This window comes from Botryllus schlosseri, chromosome 15 (genome assembly GCF_051294905.1).
Source record: "Botryllus schlosseri isolate E-star chromosome 15, Bs_hap1, whole genome shotgun sequence".
In the NCBI taxonomy this organism is placed as follows: Eukaryota; Metazoa; Chordata; class Ascidiacea; order Stolidobranchia; family Styelidae; genus Botryllus; species Botryllus schlosseri.
Window position 1 is genome coordinate 8,985,710 of NC_137250.1, and position 22,152 is coordinate 9,007,861.

At 39.8% G+C, this 22,152-nt stretch overlaps 2 protein-coding genes across 2 annotated transcripts in view; one reads left to right on the top strand and one right to left on the bottom strand.

Moving 5' to 3' along the window:
- Positions 1 to 424: 424 nt before the first annotated feature.
- Positions 425 to 6,415, bottom strand: LOC145457370 (uncharacterized). Its single transcript, XM_080335569.1, has 11 exons — positions 6,206 to 6,415; positions 6,022 to 6,140; positions 5,855 to 5,964; positions 5,664 to 5,788; positions 5,461 to 5,604; positions 5,281 to 5,394; positions 5,086 to 5,199; positions 4,084 to 4,197; positions 3,634 to 4,014; positions 3,186 to 3,563; positions 425 to 1,994 (listed from the first exon to the last, which is right to left on the bottom strand). The coding sequence occupies exons 1-11, from the start codon at positions 6,261 to 6,263 to the stop codon at positions 538 to 540; spliced, it is 3,114 nt and encodes a 1,037-aa protein (XP_080191695.1). The 5' UTR covers positions 6,264 to 6,415; the 3' UTR covers positions 425 to 537.
- An 843-nt stretch (positions 6,416 to 7,258) lies between these two features.
- LOC145457371 (uncharacterized) overlaps positions 7,259 to 22,152 on the top strand; it is a 34,770-nt gene continuing 19,876 nt past the window's right edge. The window contains exons 1-23 of the mRNA XM_080335570.1: positions 7,259 to 7,609; positions 7,667 to 7,850; positions 8,393 to 8,616; positions 9,015 to 9,159; positions 10,762 to 10,843; positions 10,899 to 11,132; positions 12,730 to 12,895; positions 13,119 to 13,226; positions 13,301 to 13,399; positions 14,418 to 14,520; positions 14,745 to 14,901; positions 15,205 to 15,317; positions 16,404 to 16,553; positions 16,730 to 16,835; positions 17,414 to 17,556; positions 17,724 to 17,792; positions 17,852 to 17,968; positions 18,161 to 18,282; positions 18,813 to 18,918; positions 18,992 to 19,117; positions 19,262 to 19,464; positions 20,184 to 20,336; positions 20,797 to 20,890. Of these exons, the coding sequence (XP_080191696.1) occupies positions 7,476 to 7,609; positions 7,667 to 7,850; positions 8,393 to 8,616; positions 9,015 to 9,159; positions 10,762 to 10,843; positions 10,899 to 11,132; positions 12,730 to 12,895; positions 13,119 to 13,226; positions 13,301 to 13,399; positions 14,418 to 14,520; positions 14,745 to 14,901; positions 15,205 to 15,317; positions 16,404 to 16,553; positions 16,730 to 16,835; positions 17,414 to 17,556; positions 17,724 to 17,792; positions 17,852 to 17,968; positions 18,161 to 18,282; positions 18,813 to 18,918; positions 18,992 to 19,117; positions 19,262 to 19,464; positions 20,184 to 20,336; positions 20,797 to 20,890 (3,138 nt within the window). The 5' untranslated portion in view covers positions 7,259 to 7,475. The remainder of the gene's footprint in view (positions 7,610 to 7,666; positions 7,851 to 8,392; positions 8,617 to 9,014; positions 9,160 to 10,761; positions 10,844 to 10,898; positions 11,133 to 12,729; positions 12,896 to 13,118; positions 13,227 to 13,300; positions 13,400 to 14,417; positions 14,521 to 14,744; positions 14,902 to 15,204; positions 15,318 to 16,403; positions 16,554 to 16,729; positions 16,836 to 17,413; positions 17,557 to 17,723; positions 17,793 to 17,851; positions 17,969 to 18,160; positions 18,283 to 18,812; positions 18,919 to 18,991; positions 19,118 to 19,261; positions 19,465 to 20,183; positions 20,337 to 20,796; positions 20,891 to 22,152) is intronic.

The following is a 22,152-nucleotide window of genomic DNA, read 5'->3' on the forward strand; positions in this document are numbered from 1 at the left end:
ACATCATCAGGTGGTTGACCATTAAAAAAGGTCAACTTTCCGGTCTAGCTCCAGAAATAGCCGCCGGAGCGTTAGTTCAGTGCAGATTTGATGTATCTCAGTCGAATTTTGCCCTATATTTAACCAACATTCTCAAAAAAGAGGATATTTGGGTGTCCTCCGAGGACACTTTCAAAAAAGAGGACAAATCCTCTTGAAAGAGGACGTATGGTAACCCCACTGGAATTGTAAATTATTAGAAATTGTATGATCAGGTCCATGTTCAATTGTTCATCTGTAATAGCCTACTCGGATTTTAATTATAGATAACCATAGTTATATAAACTGAACGTATACTGACGCTGGCTACTCGAAATCGTGAAGACCTACACTGCAATATCGTGTTTATGTCGGACTCGTCGAAGATCACTGATGGACGATGGTATTCGTTGAACTGAATTAAACGAATGTATTACAGCTTACATATTATTTTCCATGTATACTGGGAATCCGTGTCATCAAAAATGGTCGGTCTGTACTATTCTCAAATGACGACAGTTAGCGCCAGAACGTACAACCAGGAATTGCGCTCGGACTGTGAGCGTCTTGGGTCATCCCTTGAGCTCCAGTTGCCACATTCGCTGGCAACATTGTTCGGTGTTCTGCACCGCTGGAATTGTTGGATCTTAGAACTGGATGGCTTATTGGATTGTTAGCCGTCTGACCGAAAAAGTGCTGCGATGAGCTCCTATATGGGTCACTATCGCTGATGTGAGAACCTTGCCTGCTCCTTCCCAAATTGGGATCATGCAACCGAGGTACACGCGAGCAGAGATAGTTCTCAGCCTTGCTCTCCATGTCTTCCATGAAGTCAACTGCAAATGGTACATTTGCTGTACTTCCAATGTGCGATTCGATTGAAAATGATTGCCTCTGCAAAGGTGGAAACATATCAAACTGTTGTGATGTTGTTGTGCCTTCTCTTTGTGGCATTGGAGGTCGAAGTGGTGTTAGAGGTAACATGTGGCGTGTTGGATGCTGCATGCTGTAAATATCTGTCATCGTTGTTGCTGATGTCTCGTAAGGTAAGGGGCTCGATGGCGACCAATGTGCGTCATTTCCGAGTTGGCCGTCATTTCCGCTGCGTGGATCGTCAGACATCTTGAGTTTCTTTTTACTTCGCTTATGCTTTTTTGATTTCTTCTTTTTGCGAGGCATCTCATGTGACTCGGGAACAATTGGCGTCGCTTCGAGTTCTATATCTACTGGCATTTCACTCGTTACTGCTTCGTTAAATTGCGAGTTAATTTCAATATTGTTGATTGTGGGTGGTTCAAAATTAGTTGGACGCGAAGGTGACAAGGGTTTTGCATAAGAATCTCCCGCAGTGGCTGAAACATTCGGTGTAGATGCTGGTGATATCGGGTTTGACAACGACAGTTGATTCATGCGCAATCCACTGGGTAATGGACTGGTCATTATTGGTCGAATATTCGAATGTTGACTTTGAAGATATTCAGCGAAGTTTTGTTGGTCAAGTAGAGGGTTTCTGTGAGGGCCAAGACCGCCAGTGCTGGGATAGCTAGACTGCATGTTGGAGTGCTGTTTAGCCAGCACAGACATTAGATTTCTGGTGGCCGCAGTTCTTCTGCTTCGTAACGGTTTTGCGTATGGAGCGTATGAGTGTTTTTGAAGTTTATCTAAATTCTCATCCAGTTGCTTTAGTATTTTGAGTTGGTGTGGTAGTGTTTCAGCTACTGGCTGATTTTCTAAAGTTGGATTTCCGACCGTGCTTGACTTGTCCGCCGCTCTATCCATTCCATTTTTCGACTTGGCTCCAGTAAATCCTAATATTTTACTAACAAAAGTAGTTTCCTTTCTCGCGGGCTTCGTGTCCGGTTCACGAACTAACGATGGTGCATTGTCTGCCTTAGGAGTATCGGGCTTCCATTTTGGGAAATAAGCATCCAGGACTCTTTCGTAGTCCAGTCCAGCAGCATTCGCTTTCGGTCGGCCTTTAGAAATGCGAAGAAAATGCTATCAGATTCTTGCTTGGAATGATGTTGTACGATGGATGGATACAACTAATGACATCGGCTTGTATCGCAACCAGTAACGCAGCTTATTGCGATATAATGGCGAAATTGGGGTATGATGGATTGATGCTTTTACTACTGTGTGAAGTTGTGCCGAATACTAGATGAACCTACGAGTAGCATCGTAATTGTTTATTTATATAGGCTACTTTCCTACTTATCGCCGTTGCCATGCCACGAGACCTATGCTCATTGCTCACAAATATTATTGCGTACAGTACAACGATGAAGTACCATCTACAATTGAAACTATTTGATGGAAATATCGATTATACCCCACTCGTAAATGAATGGAGATGAATCAACAGACAGTTGAATGAGAGGATGGATAAAAAGCAACACTTGTTATGCGTTCACAATGCGTTTCTTCAAAATCTCGTTTCACCTAGTCTTCATCCATACTACACCTTTCATTAAAAACAGTCATTTGATCCAATCTGATTGCGGAATATTTTATTGATGTCACCACACACATTTATTGCGCGCCCGCCCGTTCAAAATCCGAGATGGTTGCCAGCCATTCTATTCATATATTCATGTCAAGAGTCCTTACTCGAAACGCTAAAATACATTTTAATTGTGTTGCTAAATATAATAGTAAATCACAATATTATATACAGATATATATACTGCTGTAACACGGATGATGTGTATAAACTGGTAATAGATAAATAGAGGTTATACATAGGCTACATATATGTATAAGCCGAGATGCTTCAGGAATAATTCTGGAATTTTAGATTTGGAGCGGGCCTAATTTTGGAACTTCTTTACCACTTTTGTGTTACTTATTTTGTTGAATTAAGTGGACTATCATGATCTGAACTTCATGTTCTTCAACCTAGCTTCTAGATGACTTGGTTCGGTAAAAAGGATAAAATTAGAATTCATATGAAGTACCCTACGTAAACACCAGGAGTACCTCAATTTCCATGCATGAATCATTGAAATCACTACAAAAAATGTCATGAATGTCATGTGCAATGCGCATGCAAATATATATATACACTTTATATATATATAGTATAGTATAGTGAGGATGGTAGCAAAATGAATCGTGATCGACTATTGCTGCATGGTCCGGAGATGAGCGAGAGTATCATCATGTACCTGAGAAATCTTCTTCAAACAAATCAAATATATTGCTGTTCTGTTCAGGTTCTTTTTGTTCTGGCTCTTTTTGCTGCGACTCGACCTTTTGTTCTGGTTCTTTTTGCTCTAATGTATTTTCTGAATCTTGCGTCTTAGGATCGGTTGGCTCTGGTGCTTCAACCACCGGCTCTACCTTGGTGTTTTGCTTTGTCATCCAATAACGGACAGCTAGAGACGCCAATGCTGCTATCCCAAGCAACGCAGCCACGACTCCAATTATAAGTCCGGTGTCTGAAGTGCTATCTTCTTTGTCTCCATGCTGTTGTTCGGGATACTCACTCGGTTCATGTATATTGTTAAGAACGGTCGAATTCGGATATTTCGTTCTCGGTAAGTCTAAAGATAGCAACATTAATCTAAAACCAAGGGAACAGAAACACATTTATAGGCCTATATGCTCTCTTACTTGGTAATTCAGTAGTTGGCGCTGCACCGGCTGACTCTGGGGTGCCTTCCGCGGCTGGGTTATTATTCTCGTTTTCATTGTTTGGTTCTGGGTGTCTTTGATTATCCGGTGGAGGAGATTGATGGTCGTCGGGCGAAGGTCGCGGATCGGCGTCTGTTTGCGGGGGCGTTTCAGGTGGCGACTTTGCGTCTGATTCTTCCGGATTGGTTGTGTCTGGTTCTCCTGAACGCGGTTGAGGCTCAACTGGCCCGCTGGATGACGGCACTTCGTCTGCTGGATCATCCGGTTCTGGCGGAGGAGGTTCTGGTATAGGCGGAGGAGGTTCTGGTGCCGACGTAGTGGTTTGTGGAGCGGTCTCCGGTGCCGCTGTAGTTGGGGGTGCTTCAAAACATTAAACGGACCAAATATGAATACTTTTGCAACAGATTAATTGTCAGAGGATAATCTCACGTATTTCACAATTCACCCCCGTGTATCCCGGAAAACAAACGCATTCGTAGAACCCGATTCGGTCTTCACATACTCCCATATTGAGACACGGTCCGGAGACACACTCATCAATCTCTATCAAGAAAGATCTAAGATGATAACTTGCAGACTATCATAATATTACTCAATGAGATTCCTAGCTGTTGCTGTGGTCGCTACTCGTTTCACTACAACAACTGAAATTTGCTCTAGTGTTAGCCGTGGCTCTAACACTCAGAGGTGGTCGAAGTAGTCAGCGTTCCAGTAGAAATAGGAGTAATTATGTGAAACTCTACTCTATTACAAGTATCAGAAGCGATTTCAAAACCACTCCGATTAGAAAAATAAATGTTCAAAAATACTCAAGCAAATATAGATTCAAAAAGAAAATTTGGCACAGGGGTCGCATAATTTTAGCAGTTAGTCGGCGGTGACTCCTTTGGAAATTGTAGGGTGTTGTGGCCTCGTGCCACCCTCTGAAAGTGGAAATTCGTTCACGGCACCCTATCACTTCAAATACCCTGGGTTACAGATTTGGGAAGCCTACGATACGTCACTGTGTTCAGCCCCGGATTCTGATGAGGTGACTATTATAGAAAAAAATGATCACCACTTTCGCCTATAGCCTACAAATAAGTGAAATTTTCGTAAACAATTTTAGTATATGACAATTTCGCTCATAAAAGTTACCCTATAACCTATCTCAAAACTATCTTCTCTATAAAAAGCAAGTTTTTTTTTCAAAATAACATTTCAAGTAGAAGTTGAAGTAATCTAAAATTACAATCACTTCAGTAAATAGTACAAGTAGACAAATCCTACTTGAGCACCCCGAAAACGCGGAAGTAGGCCTATACCTTTACCATGACCACTGACCAGTTTTGAGCAACAAGGGTCATATAATGTCAGCCTACGACTGGTGGTGTAGGATATGTAGTCGGTAGATGTTGAGATATATAGTAGTTTTTAATGAGTATTTCGAACCTTGTCCGCAGTTCCACCCTGTGTAACCCGCAACACACTGACATTCGAACGAATTCGGTCCATCAATACACGTCCCTCCGTTTCGACATGGGTCGGCAACGCAGTCATCAACATCTTTAAAAGTATAACGTAATACTTCCAATAGATATTTATCTTGAAATGATGTACGAAGAAAATTCGGCGGTGTACCCTTACCCACGCCGCAGGTTGCTCCGAGGAACCCTTCCGGACAATCGCATGTAAACCCGTCGACTTCATCAACACAAGTGCCTCCATTTTGGCATGGATTAGAACCACATTCATCAATATCTATATAATGAAAATGTAGACTGAAGGCTAGAATCCTTCCTTCTGGTCACGAAAAAAGTATCTTACTGATTTCACAAAAGTCTCCTTCAAACCCATCCAAGCAGAAACATGCAACTTCTCCATGATCTACGTCTATGCAGTCTGCACCATTTTTGCATGGATCGTCATCACAAGACACTATCCCTTCTTCCTCGGGTTCAGGTTGTGAAACTTGGTATATTCACAAGTTTTATCTAGCCGACGAAGAACTTAACGAAATGCTATCTTACTTTTGTACTTTAACCTGAAACCTTGCATGTTATCGGAATTATCCGACTTGAAAACCAGCTTTACGGGGCCTTTAGCGTTGATGATTCCTCCTGGAGCTACTTTGTGCACACCCTTCCCGCAATACCTAGAATTGATTGATATTATGATCGTAGGTTTGAGCAGTCGTGGTGTGTATGCTATTCATTCATACTTCGGATCTTGACCCATCGCAAAAACTTGTAAGTAGTCATATCTGCATCCCCGCGACTCTTCAACATCAAAATGAGTGAATTCCAGTTGTACCTCGTCGTCAGGGCCGGCCTTCATGATTTTTTTTTAAGTTTTTCACTTGCTACAAGCTATCTACTACAAAAATACCTCGAAGCTCCAATCACAGTCGTAATTATTTGGATAACGATTTGGGAAGTTATGACTTTGCAAAACTCCTTCCCCGCGCAAAATTGATCCGCATTGTTCCACTTTTGCAGATATTGGCCCTAAATTTAGGTCATGATGTTTTAGGAAACAAGCAATCTTGTGACTCTCAGAAATGTAAACTAACATATCACCATCAGCGTAACTATCGTTCCAAATAGCTTCAACTCTTCAGATTTCGTCATACTTCACGACCAAGACATCCTCCAGCGCCCTCTGCGTTTCTCCCTTTTCTATCCCGTCGGCAGTAGTATATTGTAAGAATATCAAATTATTCAACGTTCAAAAATTCAATGAGAGTCATATCGCTCTGACACGCAGAGTGAAAAATGTTTGGTGCCATTAGCTATATATTCTCTCGTTGGTATTTTACAAATTCATAAGTCACTCGACAACATCAAGTACCATTTTCAATTATTATGGTGTTTGTGTTCGTTTCGGACGATCGCTCTTTCGATCAAGCAATGATGGCGATATATATGGGTTCTATATATCCCAAATTCGATATTACTAAGCTATTGATGGAAATGATTAAAGCTTAATTACAGATAAAATGCTTCATTTACTGATATACTGCACAATTCGCCTGTTAGTAGACCAGAGTGAACCTAGCTGCTTCCTGGTGATCTAGAAATGTTCAAGTGATTTTCGGTCTATATTCTGAAACCACTCGGCCGAGATGCTTAACGATACAGGTTTTGGTCCGGTTCATAAAAACATTTTTTATATACCTCTTTTTGACTTGCATATTTTTCTGCCTCGTGGTAATGTTTTATATAGGCTTACCATATTTTGGAAATCTAAAAAGAGGACACTTTTTCAGGAAGCTCAGACATGCAAAACCGGAGAAGAATTCTCAAAAACCGGTAAATTTTCCCCACTTCGTGATCGGTTGACTAAAAAAAAAAAAAAAAGTCATCTTTTCGCTCAGAGCTAAGATCACCGTTTTTCACTCCGAAATACCCGCCGGAGCTTAACTTATGTGCTAATTTGCGGCATATCACTCGCAATTTCCTCTAAATCTGACCTAAATTTTCCAAAAAGAGGACAAAAGGGCGTCCTCCGAGGACACTTTCAAAAAAGAGGACGTATGGTAAGCCTAGTTTGATATGCCTTTGCGAATACAAAAAAGAATATCCAGTAGATGGCGGAGCTGAGCACCCTTCGTATCGATGGTAACCTAACCCACGCCTGGATGATCCTGACGTGAGTAACGATGTAATTGCAGCAGATGTTATGTTGCTGTGCGGAAAATGCAATAGCCTTAATTGACAGGGTATTTCATGCTAACGAAATCGAAAATATCGACTAGTCCACTGATACACATTCTGCTATATTATTAACATCGACTGCTCGTCGATTCGTTTGGCTTTGGTAAACGTCAAACGTAATAAAACATGAAGAGACACAAGGTATCTAACACCAAAAAGCTGGTTAATCTTGAGAACAAGATCCAGTCAGAGTTGGTGGACCTGAAAACCGAAATTGAGGAAGCTGATATGCTTTTCGGTAATTGGTCGAAACCAATCAGGTAGGATTGCGATAAGTATTATAGGTTTCTCGCAGGTGAACTACAAATGTATTTCAGCTCTGTGATGCTACCAAAGGACATCAATTACTTCAAAGAGGAGCGTGGTCGTATTGTCGCACATTTGCTGCAGGTCACTGATGCACCACAATTGAAAAACATCGCCGATGTAATGACCGAGGAGTTGGATGGCACATTTAAGAGTGATTTTACGGAGAATGGACTTCCACTTATACTCCATGGAGTGGGTGTTTCTTCTCTATTATGGCCAAGCGATAACAATCTTATTCCTGCAACAAAACTGCAGAATTTTACGCAAGATTAGGTGTATTTAGATTACTGATCTGTTTTTAATACGAAGTATCCAGTATCAATTCCATGATACTCCTTTCATTCTTTGAGGTATTTACCTGGGATTCATCTTATATCAACATCTGCCAACCCAGTTTGTGCCAACAAAAGGAGATTGTGTGTAATCTAAAATTAGTACATTCAGCTTAATATCTGCTCGCCTGGATCACTCGAATATCTATGCTGGTGATGTCATATTCGGTGATAAAATTGTTGATATACAAAGTTTTTTTCAATTTTGTACTACTTGCTGATTATTACCCTTGACAAGTGTCAGCCGAAAATATTCAGGTCTATTCCAATACGAATATATCGGTCAATTGTGTAATGCAGTTCTGTATCTCCAAGCGTTTCTTCATGATATCACATTATTTTGGCAGGCAGCAGAGATAGTATTCAATTACACGCATTTCTAATACATAAGTTACATTTCAGTTTTTTGTGAAACGCGCGCAGTGTTTAGTACAATGCAAACACTCACACTTACTGCGGTGGAGACGATTTTGCCAGCACACAGCCGTCATCGAAAAAAACTACAAAGTTTTCAAAAAAAGACTTGAGAGCATAAATCAGGAATATGATGATTGCAAGCAGAGAGCTCTGAGGTTGTCAAAATGTTATGACGAGTTTATACGGAAACAGACAACGTCGATGGCATGGTAAGATATAATAGTTAATGATAAAATTATTCCCCATTTTGTCATATTGCATTGCTTAGTGAATATGTTTTTGAGCAGTATCAATAATAATACGGTAGGCCTAATAAGTAATCGTGAAGTCGCCCTTTATGACAGTTTTGGCGATAAAATCTAGAACAAAGATTTTAGGCTGATGCTCTGTTGTACATTGTTTATATAATCCAATAATTACATTGAATGGTGAAAACTCATGCTTAAAGATATAAACTATTCAATCGTGGTGCAGAATTGACAAACGTATGTCTTACGCATGGGTAATGTGTAGCATTTTTTCTATGTACGATTGATCTATTTGTGCAAGTAATGGAACTGTAGAAGTTTGTTAATTATCATTTCAGAAGTGTTTCTTTTATATTCAGTGTTAAAAGTGAGGACATTGCGATATATTTGCGTTGGCTTGTGACCAGCTCATGTTCGATAAGAAAGCCCATGAGTTATATTCGGATTTTGCAATGGGTTCCTGTAATCCATCGTAACATTCTTGGGAATCCATCTACCGGCAAGGTGAGTGATTAGATTTGTGTTCTCGAGTATTTAGTGGAATTGGTAACTGCTTTACTGAAAGGAATACAGATAGACTCATTCCATAGTAATTCAGCAAATTTTTTGACATTTGTAATGTATACCCTCAGAATTGTCCGATAACTAACAACGAATAGGCTACAAGATACGCAATGAAATGTAATCAAACCAATACACAAAGCTGAGTAAGGCAAATGAAATGTAATTTGTACGGCGTCAGCGATAAAGATGATTGTGATAAGGTGTGTAAAATTAAAAAGAAAGCAAAAGGAAAGAAGCTCCTGATGACTACAAATTACAAAATTTTGGTTCGCATTTACATTTTTACTTGCTCAAAAACTGTTGGATTGCATTTGATGAACATTAGTGCGAAAAGTTTCTGGCCCCAGTAAATTTCTTCTTGCCGTATAAAAGTTACCCGCGATTGAAAAGATTCTTTCTGAGGGGGCTGTGCTGTTAGTCCCATATAATCCTTGGCTAAAGTAGCAAGCGTAGGAAATGGTTCAGCACAGGTTTCGGAAGAGTTTATTGGCTGTTCAGTGTTCATCCATTTTTGAAATATCAAGATTTAGACTATATTGTAATTTACCAAGTTTTCTGTTGCTACTGAAGTATGGGAAATAGTTTAGCATGGCTGAATTATCTAGTTAACGAGGCACGCATAGCACACCTGTGTAAATAGGCCTGATTATTTTATGGTGTGCTTGTCAGGTCTCTATAACAGCGTACTCTAATTGAAATTGTAATTAGGCAAAATTTTTATCAAATAACAATTATAACTACACCAAATAAAAATGCTTCAATTACAATTACATGAAAAACGTAATTAACTACATTCAGCTCAATTACAAATTACAATTGATCCAACTCTGATGTGCATATTCCGCTGGAAAAGGAAGGTACATAAGGCTTGTAAGGTTTTCTAAGTCTTGCATCACCCCTCCATAATATCCCGGTCATGCTGAGCGCCAATCGAGGACACCATGGATACCAGTGTTACTAATAGTGTCTTTGGTCTGACCCGTCCGGGGATCGAACCCACGGCCTACCGATCAAGAAGCCGGACGCTCCACCATTACGCTATCTTGTCGGTTTCCTAGAATTCTAAAGTTTTTAATATTTTGTATTGTTAATCTCCAATTTTAATATCAATTATGGTCAGTCGCAAGTATGGGTTTAACATTCAGTGAAATGTTGCTTTTGGTGATGAAATTAGCAGATCGGATGATATTTTCTTGTATGAACCTTTATACACATGTAATTGATTGACCTGACTTGGGAGCGGTAAAATTCTATTTGGAAGATTGTGATGCTGCACATGCTGTTAATTCGTCATTAAAATTAACGTTATCTGGCGGTAATAGCAGACCACAGAGTTTTCAAGTATTTAAATCAAAGTAAATATTCCTTATCATGTTGGTAACGTAATACGCTTAATTTCATAAACCTGTCAAATGGTGTTCTGTTAAGATAAACCATCATTAATAACAAGTGACCAGCGTGGTAGCACCTTCCTATAGTATTCTTACGGTGATATATCATACGTCTGTGAGTATAATTTGAGATGAGAAATGTAATTTTCAGTCTTCAGGACGCAGCACGATTGGAAAAGACTATACTGATGATGTCGCCAGGGTTTCGAGAAAATCTGAACTGGATTTTCACGGTGTGTATTTTTTCGCTGCGATATCACATTGGTCTCTAAATATACGCCGTTCAAGGATTCGTGTCCGACGAGCTGACTTCTTCGATACCGTTGCAAACGCTTGATCTGGCCGATTTTCGAGGTCATTTGGAGATACTGGCGAGAGAATATGAAATTGAGATAAAAAGCGAGTTGTCAAGCTCGGCTGACGAAATGGAGCTCTTTGGATCGATAATAAGGCAATTTAAACGGCTCTTCAATCTGCAGGAGGAGTGCATGACGTTTTATTACTACGACGCTGTTCCTGACGGTGAGCGTTTCGTCGAAATTTTCTTAATGCGATTGGAAGATGCATGGGTGTTTTGATTGTTCGTTGCTTGAAATGATTTCGGAATGGAAAATATTGTGAGATTCTTTAACATTTCGGGGATTGATTACTTTGATCGTCCAATTGGCATATGGTCAACAGGAAAGATCATCGCGCTATCAAACATGCCGGACCTGATTTGTGGAACAGTATTTCGCCGGCTATCCGACAGTCATCGAACCATGTCCACTAGGGCTGATCAAAAAAGCTTTTCTTCAGATTTCACTGGCTACGTAATACAATTGTTAGGTTGGCTAAAAAAAACGCTGCGCACCAAATTTGGCTCAATTCCAACTTGTAGAAAAGAAGTTCTTGCAGTAGAAAGTTTTGAATTTATTATTTAAAAAATTGAAAATAAAATTTCAAATTTTTTTGTCTACCCCATAAAATTGTTAGGCTATCAGTAGAGATGAGCCACACCGAATTCGGCTCAATTCCAACCACTAGAAGCGAGGTTATTGCAGTGGAAAAATTTCCAATTGCATGATTTTATAATAAATAATGGAAGAGTTAGTCACCTTAAATACTGTTTTATTCAAATCCAAATTTTTCTACTGCAATAACTTCAAATGGTGGGAATTGAGCCAAATATGGTGTGCATTGTCTCTACAGACAGCCTAACAATTTTGTGGGGTCGGCAGAAAATTTCAATTTTTTTTAAATTTAGGTTTTATATAATAAATACAAAGCTTTCTACTGCAAGAACTTCGCTTCTACAAGTTGGAATTGAGCCAAATTTGGTGTGCTGCATTTTATCACGTAGGCAGTGAAATCTGAAGAAAAAGTTTTTTTTGAACAGTCCTAATGTCCACATTCAAGTCAAAATACAAGCAGTTTCTACTGAATCAATACTAGTCTGCCTTCAAGTTTACCGGCCCACGACCTGACATATCGATCTCGCCTTCCATCACATGCTGCCTCGTTTTGTCGCTTTTCTTTTTGTATGATCTTTTATTACTTTTCAGTCAGTGTGCATGCCTCCTCTTTACTTCGCCCAAGTCGTTTCGACACTTTCCTATTTTTTCATTGTACCGCAGTTTTAAGGTGTTTTGAATTGATGAAAATTCTTAATAAACTGAACTGAGCTGAACTGTGTACTGGGACAAAGATATGTAAAATCTCTTGCTGATCCCAATATCTTTTGTGATATGGTGAGATTTGTAAGTCTTTTTGTCAACCAAGGTTGAATAGCCTAACTTACGACGAATTTTGCGTTTTATATACCTAAATTAATTGGACCTGTTTGCTTGGTATATGCTTCACAAAGGTCAAGGCCTGGATTGCAGTTAGTATCGCTGTCCATCTCAATCTATGCACTGTTTTGCATTATGATATTTTTGAAGTCATACACTGAAGCAGGTTTTTGTTTGCTCCCACACAATTGGCATAAAACGTTACAAATGTCATCAATCGAACAAAATTGACTGTTATTGCTGCCACTCGTGGAAAGTATGTTTCAAATGTATAGCTCCATTTCAGACATCTCACTCTATTAAATGATGTTCTAACCTGTTTTTAATGCCGTGTGCGCTTTTTTTAGGTAACGAGCATTGGGGGATCGATGCGCCCACGCATTGCTTGTTGAAACCATGCAACTGGACCGAAGCTATTGTGATTCATCCGCGAAAAAACGCAACGCAGGAAAGGCAAATCAAATGCATTTCTCAGTGTGGTCGGCTTGACGAACTTCTCCTGCAATGTAATAGGTAAAGAGAATTCTTCATAGTGTTAAAATTCTCTCATCAGGTACTGGTAGACATTGTCGGCTCCTTTTCCGCTGATTGAATGAGTGACGTTAGTGTTAATGTAAGCTTTCTTTGTGTCACAGCAGTTGGATTGGAGTCTGCTTGTCTGAAAATATTTTGAGTTCAATATCCATCTCTCTTATTCGTCTTTCATGTTTTGTGATATTTTTCATGCTGTTTTCAGCTTTTTGAAGATATCAGATCATTCGTTGATGGTGGAAAGGCTGAAACGTAACGGCTCGGATGCGCAGAAGCAATATCATCCTAAAAGTATTCAGGTGGCGTCAAACAAGTGAGTTTCTAGTTTCGAAATTGATAAATTTGATTTGTCGTATCCTATGATGATTGAAACGGAAATTGAAACAGAAATGGAACGCGCAGGACTGGAGATATGTGGAGAGCTTTCTACAAAAATCCAGAAATTCGTGAAGAATTGCAAGCCAGCAAGAAGAACGAAAAAGCAGGGTGAGTGTTTCTATGAATATTTTCTTCTCATATTCATTGTTATTTTTTAAATGCTCTTATCAGCTTGAATGAAAGAAATATCGCACTGATATATTCAATCGTAGATAATCATTGAATAATGGCCAATATGAATTGATCTATTCGAATAATAGACGTGTACCACTGCATAAATTCTATTCACGGCAGTATTAATCTGAAGAGCTTCTTGGAGGTACAGAACTGCAATATACAATTGAATCGTACATTCATATTGGGATGAACCCGAATATTTTCTGCTGACACTCGTCAGGGGTAATCGTCAGCAACTAGTAGAGAATTGGAAAGAACATTGTATATCAACAATCGTATCACCAAGTAATGTAGTGTACCAATATAAGTGCCTCTGTGATTGTGGCTACGTAGGAAGAACGTCAAAGCGTCTACAGGAACGCATAAACCAGCATGTCCCCAGATTTATCAGAACACATGCATCAGGCTCGGTGAGAAGCTCACCCTTAACTCATCCGCTTAAGCTTGATGCTGACAGATCAAAGGCCAATAATTCTGCCATCGGCAAACATCTATTAGACAATCCGATTTGTTCGAATAATTATCGAAACGACATAGGCCTATTTCACGTCGTTAGGAGGGGCCGTTCACACTTCCATTTGTGTGCCTTGGAGTCGACTTTTATCAAAATACACCAACCAAAACTCTGTCAACAAAAGGAGTTCGTGTACCACCTGATAATAGTACATTGAACGCTCTCTCGTTTGAAATTTCATGCTGGTGACGTCATATTTTGTGATACGATTGTTGATATACAATGTTCTTTCCAATTCTCTACTAGTTGCTGACGATTACCCCCGACGAGTGTCAGCCGAAAATATTCGGGTTTCTTTCAATATGAATATACCATTCAGTATTAATCGAATTCTGACAGGCGAATTTCAAATCTCTCAAATGAAATGTTACAAATATGCACAAGATCCCAATTCTCAGTACTGTGAACCCTGGCAAATGCTTTGATTGATTACAGGGCGTATAACAAAAGCGACGATTACGATTTCTCCAATGCGATGCAATCTCTCGGTTTAGACGAGAGTGAAGAAACGTCAAGTATTGATCAGCATGTTGCTCAGGTTTGCTTTCTCACAAACTGAATGGTATATTATGCCTAATGTAAATTTCGGTGTGGTTCACCTGATTTTTCTGTGCCGCTTCTCAAACGTTGTTGCATAATAATGTGAATTACGAACATATTCTATAAACTGTTGTAAGTAGTTGTAATTTTCAACCTTCGTCGACTTGGAATTAGAATCGGAAACCAAATCCTTGTTTAGACATTTTCGAAATGTAATTCCAGGGCGCTTACTTATCGTTTCTGCACCTTCGTGTGCTGAAACTACGCGACATCAGAAGGCAGTGCCTCGCGTTGATGAATTACTTTCGAAGCGTCGAACGTACGATTACGATCTACGACGGTGGTTTGTCCATGGAGGACGAGCCTTTGGTTCCGGAAGGTAAGATACCAGGTATTGACATTATAATTGCTAGACCAGCATGCATGTTCATCATCATTAGAGCTGTTTTAAAAATGCAATTTCACTGACATAGGTATTAAAAATACTGCACTCTAAATATGGCTCGATTCCAACCAATAGCATAGCTCCAATTCCAATTTAAATAAGAGTATTTACAGGGGAAGATTTCGTAACTTTTGTTCAACTTAGAACACAGAAATTTGGAAAAAAAGGGTATTTTGAAGAGCCCAGCTGTCAAGATCTACTCCGCTGGTCCTGGTAGTAATTTCAATGACATTTCAGGAAATCAAAGTTCCAGAAGTCACAGCCGCAGCAAGAAATCCGACCACTCTCAGAAAAAAATGGAGGGAATCGGTAATCACAGCTACATCAATGGCACGCCTCTCGACTACAAAGTGAGTAGCTATCAGGTTGTGGTTAATTTTGTGGAATTGCTGTGTATATGTGACAAGTTTTACTCACATGTGGTCAAAGTATTCAGTTTTGCTACTCACATAGAAATGGAAGAAACACTGTAAATTTCTACTCAATTTTATGTAGAAGTAACTATTTCCAACACTGATTCAAGTGGAAGTAGAAAAGGCCTGAAAAGTACTCAAGTAGGTAGTTTCAAAAAGTTGATTTGTCGAGGGGCCGCTACTTTTGAAATTTCAAGATGTATCTTCATGGCTAATGCCAAATGACTAATAACACCGCACGCACATTGGCAGAATCTTCCAAACTATATTCAGTTACCCCGATAAAGATGCTATTTCACTCGGCCGTCTTCACGATTTCTCTCATAAATGTGATGCAAACTTATCCCAAGGCTAATCTCTACTAACCAAAATCCATGTTGTAATACGTTAGTAGTTTTTCAAAATAACTATTCCAGTTAAAGTAGAAGTATTCTACAAATTGAACCACTCGACTGAGTAGGGCTAGTAGGCAAAACCTACATGAGTGCTCCTGAAAAATAGAAATACTTCGTTACCTGTGTCACCAGGGTAACTATGTGTGTGCGATGGGGTTTGGTCTGGTGACCGCCAGACTTTGTGAGAGAATTCGTTCATATCAGATGCAATAGTCTAATATATGCGGAAAATCTATATACCTGAGTAGCAATAGCATCTCTTCCAACAAGTTCACCCGAAAAGAGTGAGTGATGGGATCGCTTTTCCACTTTTTTGAGATCGCGTAATGGTAGACCATCAGGCTTCTTGATCGGTAGGTCGTGGGTTCAAGCCCCGGCTGGGTCAGACCAACGACCTGATTAGAAACACTGGTAACCATGACTTCCCTGCTTGGTGCTCAGCATTACCGGGATAGCATGGAGAGGTGGTACAAGACTTAGAAAGCCTTACAAGGCTATCTCTGCACCTTCCTTGTCCAGCGTCATATGCACATCATGCACTCATGGTATGCATATGCGCAAATTATGTGTATGTCATATTATGAGCCGGTATATAAGCCTATTCTCCACAAATGACATGTTTCTTCAGCTCGGCGAGCTTGACTTCATGCGATTCGGAGGGATCGCGAACCACGACGATTTCTATCAAATGGACGGCAACAAAATCGGCGAATCCGGCGATGCGGGAACGCAAATTACAGCTTCGAGCGGATCTGGTATATCGGTGCCGCATGTTCAGGTGATTCCGGGTTATTAGTATATCATCAGATTATGCCAGTAATCGAGTTGAACGACTAGAAAATTTTCGCTATGATACTGAAACTGCCCAAATACAACTCTCTCTCTCTCTCTCTCTTTTTTGCATGATTCCCTTGCCACCTTTAGAAGTGTTTGATTTGTGACATTCGTGTGCAGGATCAACGGGGCCTCTTTGTTATGTACGACCTTGCTGTGAAAGACTTTGAAGAAATCGAAAAGCAACTGTTACTCGTTGCGTCACATTTCATCAGTAAGCCGAAAAGTAGGTGGCGCTTTAACTTCTGAAAATGTTTTTCGTCACAGGAAAAATGGCAAGTAATTGGTTTGACCTGTCGGTAATAGTTTGATCAATTGCCTTGTCTGTTGTTATTTTCTAGGGTTGGAGTTTTGGGTAATTTTGCAGAAACAAGGGCTGGGCAGTCAAAGTCCGATTCAGGACATTTTTCGCTACTCAAATCTTGCTGTCTGTGTCATGAATTTCAATTTTATCGAGATTGTAGCCGAATAAGGGACAGAGTCTTGATTTTGAGCGGATTCGCATCGAAATATGAGCGAATACTCAGCGCTGCTGGAAAGACAACTGATATATTATCATATTACCACAAGTCGGGACATTTATTTGTCAATACGCATTCTTACAATAGGTCATTTATATAATTGATGTCTTGTTTTCATGCATAGGTATATTTACAAGTCAATGGAATTATGACATGAAAATACGGATTACTTCCAAGATTTTCTGTTCAATTCGAGCAAATTTGAATAATGTGGGATGATATATGATAGAGAAAGTAGGTGTGTTATACCGAGATCTCGTTAACGACAATTGCTTGTTTGAAGACCAAAAGAAAACTTCGGCTCAAAGTAACTCCAGTCGATCCACGTTTGATATCCTACATTATGCGAATCATCGCGTGGATAGGTTTGCGGTTTTGCTGGACGCCTGGACTTGCCATGTGAATTTTCTTCACAGCAAAAGAGAGGTTAGTTTGCACTTGTTGACACGCTGAAGTTACTGTATGTCAAATATATTTGCTCAGGCGTCAACTAATTGAATCCTGACATTTTTCAAATAGGATTATGTTGAATACCGGTTATTATTAATAAACCACTTGCAATGTTTACAGCAAATTCAATCCTTGTTTTTCAGTTGCTAGATTGTTATCTGGAGGCTTACGGAAACATTTTCGATCCCAAAGACAAACGTGCCATATCCCAAGTTGGTACCAATGCAGTATACCAACCTTTACGAATATATAAAAGAAGTTTTGTTTTTAGGTGATCACGGATGTTATCCACAAACAGCCACTATTCGACTTTACTCAAGATTACTTCATTGAGTCGTACAAATTGGAGTGCTCATGCCTTCAATTGAAAACGACGCTTACCAAGAGGGTATGTAAAAATGTTTGCTGAGATGTTATGTTTCGGTAGCATTCGCAGCACCTCTGTGATTAATTTATGACAACGGAAAAGATAGAAAAATGTGGAAATAATGACTAAATAAATATATATAGAACTACTAGGCGAAGACTCTGTTGAAATCGGTTAGGTGTCCTGTTGTATGTAACTTGGAAATTTCTGCAGGTGTTGAATTCTCAAATTGAAGACACAAGAGCTTACACCGAGGCTGTTTTGAAGAGGGAACAGGCTTTTGGATTGCCCTATCCTATCGAAACAACCCAAATGATATCGCTCAACCTACCCTGGTGAGATAGATTTTATTTTTACAACAAAGACAATCAGATTAACCTAGCAGTGCTAGCTTCTTAAAATGAGATGCGTCTTAATCATGCAAGTAGAAAATATCGAATATCTGAATTACATCTCTTCACCACAAACATTATTGTACATTTTTTGTGCTCAGATTTAGTTTGTATCTCAATTGTATACGAGCTTTAGTCAATAGATGTTTCAAGTTAATTTAAACACCATATTATTGATAGGCATTAGACTAGCCGCCGCCATCATTAATCACATTCCCACGGAGCCATGGCGCAGAGGTGGCTGGAATCGGAGAACATGGCGCTCGACAATGGAGACTGATCTTGCGCAACGCGGGCTTTCGCTTGAAGACGCCCACGACCGCCCACGTTGGAGACGCTTAACACGAGCCCAAAACTGATTATCTTATGTTCTTTTTGTCTCCTGTTTTCTTTTGCCCTTTTTTATTTTATCTAATTGAAAAGTCGATATATATATATATATTAGACTAAATAGTTGTGTCATCCATTTTAAGCTCATCTCTGCTCAACATGGATCTTCTTGAATTCCATCCAACATTGGGATTGGCAGCCGTACATCTCTCGGAAGCATTGAAGGAGGTTTCGGATGAAGTTATTCAAGTGTGTTCTCCGACCTGCGCCATTTCAATCCTAAATATCTCATTCTAACGCGCCGTGAATTCACATTTCTCAGAGTCGAACTTCGGGAGACTTGACAGGATCGCTGCGAGTGGAGAAATCGTTTCTGGAGTTGGCGATTCACGAATGGGAGGAAATGACAGATGTTGGATCCAGCTATTCGAAAGTTGTACAAAAGCAGGTGACTTGATACTATTTTGACATTAATCAGTGCTATTTCCAACATAATTGTGAAATGTTTGCTCTCCATTGAAAAAAGTTTTCAATCAAAAACCAAGCGTGCTAGAACAGGTCAATTCAATTACTCAATTCTGCATTGTTTCAGATGCTATCTGGACATTATTGCGATTCCCCTATCTTGCTTGAGGATGCGATAACGTCCGCCTTGAAAAACTCGGAGTTAGGCGATACAGAATCAAAGTCCGAGAAAGAGAGTCGCGCAAAAACTTCTTGGACGAGTGTTTTAGAGGGAGTCGTGCTACAACAGCGTTTGCGTGACGCGGCCTGGGAAACTGAGATACTTGCAAGGTCCGTGAATGACTGTATGAATTCAGACCGCTTTTGGGAGTATGTGAATCTTTCTTGGCTTGACTCACGGTTGCACAATGGTGACCTTCGGTAGACGTCTGATAAATTTCAACCACGGGCCATAGTTAAGCATACGAAGCAAGCAATGGTACATACTAGATTGCTTGTGGCATTAGGTCATTTGTGCACCGAAGATTCTCAGTAACTTGGACCATGAAACCCAACGTTACTTGGATACAAAGCAAATTAGAAACCTTGATCTAAATATTTTTTGATTTTGTGATACGACCAAATCAAGGTTTCAATGCTTCCAGGATGGGAAAAAGTAAATATAACTATCATTATTACTGGAAATGGGTAGTATAATTTCAGTGCTTGAAAGAAACGTCGCTAGAACTCGAATCATTACACCTAATTCATGATTCTGATTCCAGTACTCTATAATTTTGGCCATACTAGCGATTACCCTACGCTTTTATTCTGCCAATTGATTTCGATCATGTTACACTCCAATGATGTATGCAGTCTAAAAATGTCTCAAAATTTAATCATATGTGCTGGCTTGATTGTTTCATTATTTCCGTAGCTTACTTGAGCTATGAGTTTTTCCTGTATTGGTACTAAATATCAGTACCGCTGTTTATTGGGATCCTGTGGCTTTTGTTGTGAGCTTGTATCGCGTTGATTTCGAGTGACATGTTTGTGTGTGTCATTTTCAGACTGTACACCAGAACGTGTAAAGCCTTAGACTTTCCTGAAGGTCACATGTATCTGAGAATAATCCAGATGGAGGATGCGAGTGCGAAATTGACGCCCGATCTGTCAAAAGTCGGGATGGCACTTCTTTCTCCCAATGACGCTAACGTAGATCGGTAAGGAGAATAATTTTCGTGATTAGTCATGTGTAGCTGGGATCGGCAACCTTTTTTGCTCTACGGACCGCTTTCAAAATGAAATATTTTCGCGGACAGATCTTTAGAAAGCACGAATGTTCAACGTTGAGAATTGATTGAACCCCATACGCTGTAAGACTAGCAAAGGCGGTAACACATACTGATGTTTCAATTAAAGACATTAACTTTCAATTATTTTGAGTGATCTGGACCACTATGCAAAATTAGGCCCTTACGGACTTTTTGCGGACCAGGACTAAGGGTTGCTGACCATTGACGTTATTGTGTCATCAGGTGGTGGCGCAATTCACTTGGAATTTCGAAATTTTCGATTAACTTTTTAAATTTAAACCCTTGTTAGCATGTTTGTTTCAACTCCACCTGTGGATTATACTAATATGAGTTTCGAGTTCTACCTCAGGCTTGCATTCTTTCTTAGATACTCTCCCGATTTCCTACCGCTAGCAATTCACGAACTGGATACTTCTCATTTGTCAAAGTTTTCATTCCATGACAGAAATTCACTTTTGAAGGTAAGTCAGTATCAGTTTATTAATATTTTCATCACTTCCAAACACCACAAAACTGCGATACAATGAAAAGATAAGAAGGTGACGAAACGACTTGGAGTAGTCTTTGAAATCAGACACCCACCTGGGTCGAGGCGAAGTAGAGACATGCACGACGAGACAACACGCAAAGACATGCTTCCTGCACTTCAACAAAGTAATGTAGTGTACGAATATAGGTGCCACTGTGATTGTGGCTACGTGGGAAGAACGTCAAGACGTCTGCAGGATCGCATAAACCAATATGTCCCCAGATTTATCAGAACACGCTCAGTGAAAAGCTCACCCTTAACTCATCCACTTAAGATTGATGCTGATCGATCAAAGGCCATTAATTCTGCCATCGGCAAACATCTGTTGGATAATCCGATTTGTGCGAATAATTATCGAGACGACCGATTTCGAATCGTAGGGCGAGGTCGCTCACAATTCCATTTGTGTGCCTTGGAATCAACTTTTATCAAAATACACCAACCAAAACTCTGTCAACAAAAGGAGTTCGTGTACCACCTAAAAATAGTACATTGAACGCTCTCTCTTTCATGCTGGTGACGTCATATTTTGTGATACGATTGTTGATATACAATGTTCTTTCCAATTCTCTACTAGTTGCTGACGATTACCCCTGACGAGTGTCAGCCGAAAATATTCGGGTTCATTTCAATATGAATATACTGTTTAATTGAATAAATTTCTTGTATTTCAACTTGATTGCGGACATGCCCGACGACTATCCGATAGCTGGCGAGATACTGTTCCACAATTGGGGTCCGGAATACTTGATAGAGCAATGAATTATCTTGTATTCCGGCCTGATCATATGATAGTTGTTCTTTGTTGACGCGCGTGTGCCATACTTGTTCGCTTTTGACTCTGAGGTGAAGTAGTCGTTGTAATTTGAGGAACTGTGACTGCAATGGAACTGATACGTAAACTTGGCAATTACTAGCTTCATTCACATCTTACCTTTTTTGAACTAATGCTGACCAATAGGGGCCGTAAACCGTCAATGCAAAGCGGGTTGTAACAGCTCGCAAGGTTATCAGTCACAAGCCAATTCCTAATTTGCTGATTTGGACTGGTGTAATATTTATTATATGGAAATTCCAGTGTCTCAAATACCAAGTCTACATTTCAGAAGTTTTTCCGATTTACCATAAACGTGGCGTTATTCAGAGCAGGGATTATTGAATTTTCGAGCCTGCAAAACCAGTTTTTATGTGACC

Coding starts and splice junctions, on each gene's coding strand:
- LOC145457370 (XM_080335569.1), bottom strand. CDS start 6,263: ATGACGAAATCTGAAGAGTTGAAGCTATTTGGAACGATAGTTACGCTG. Junction 5,789..5,854: donor GCGATGGGTCAAGATCCGAA/GTATGAATGAAT, acceptor AATCAATTCTAG/GTATTGCGGGAAGGGTGTGC. Junction 3,564..3,633: donor GCCAACTACTGAATTACCAA/GTAAGAGAGCAT, acceptor TGCTATCTTTAG/ACTTACCGAGAACGAAATAT.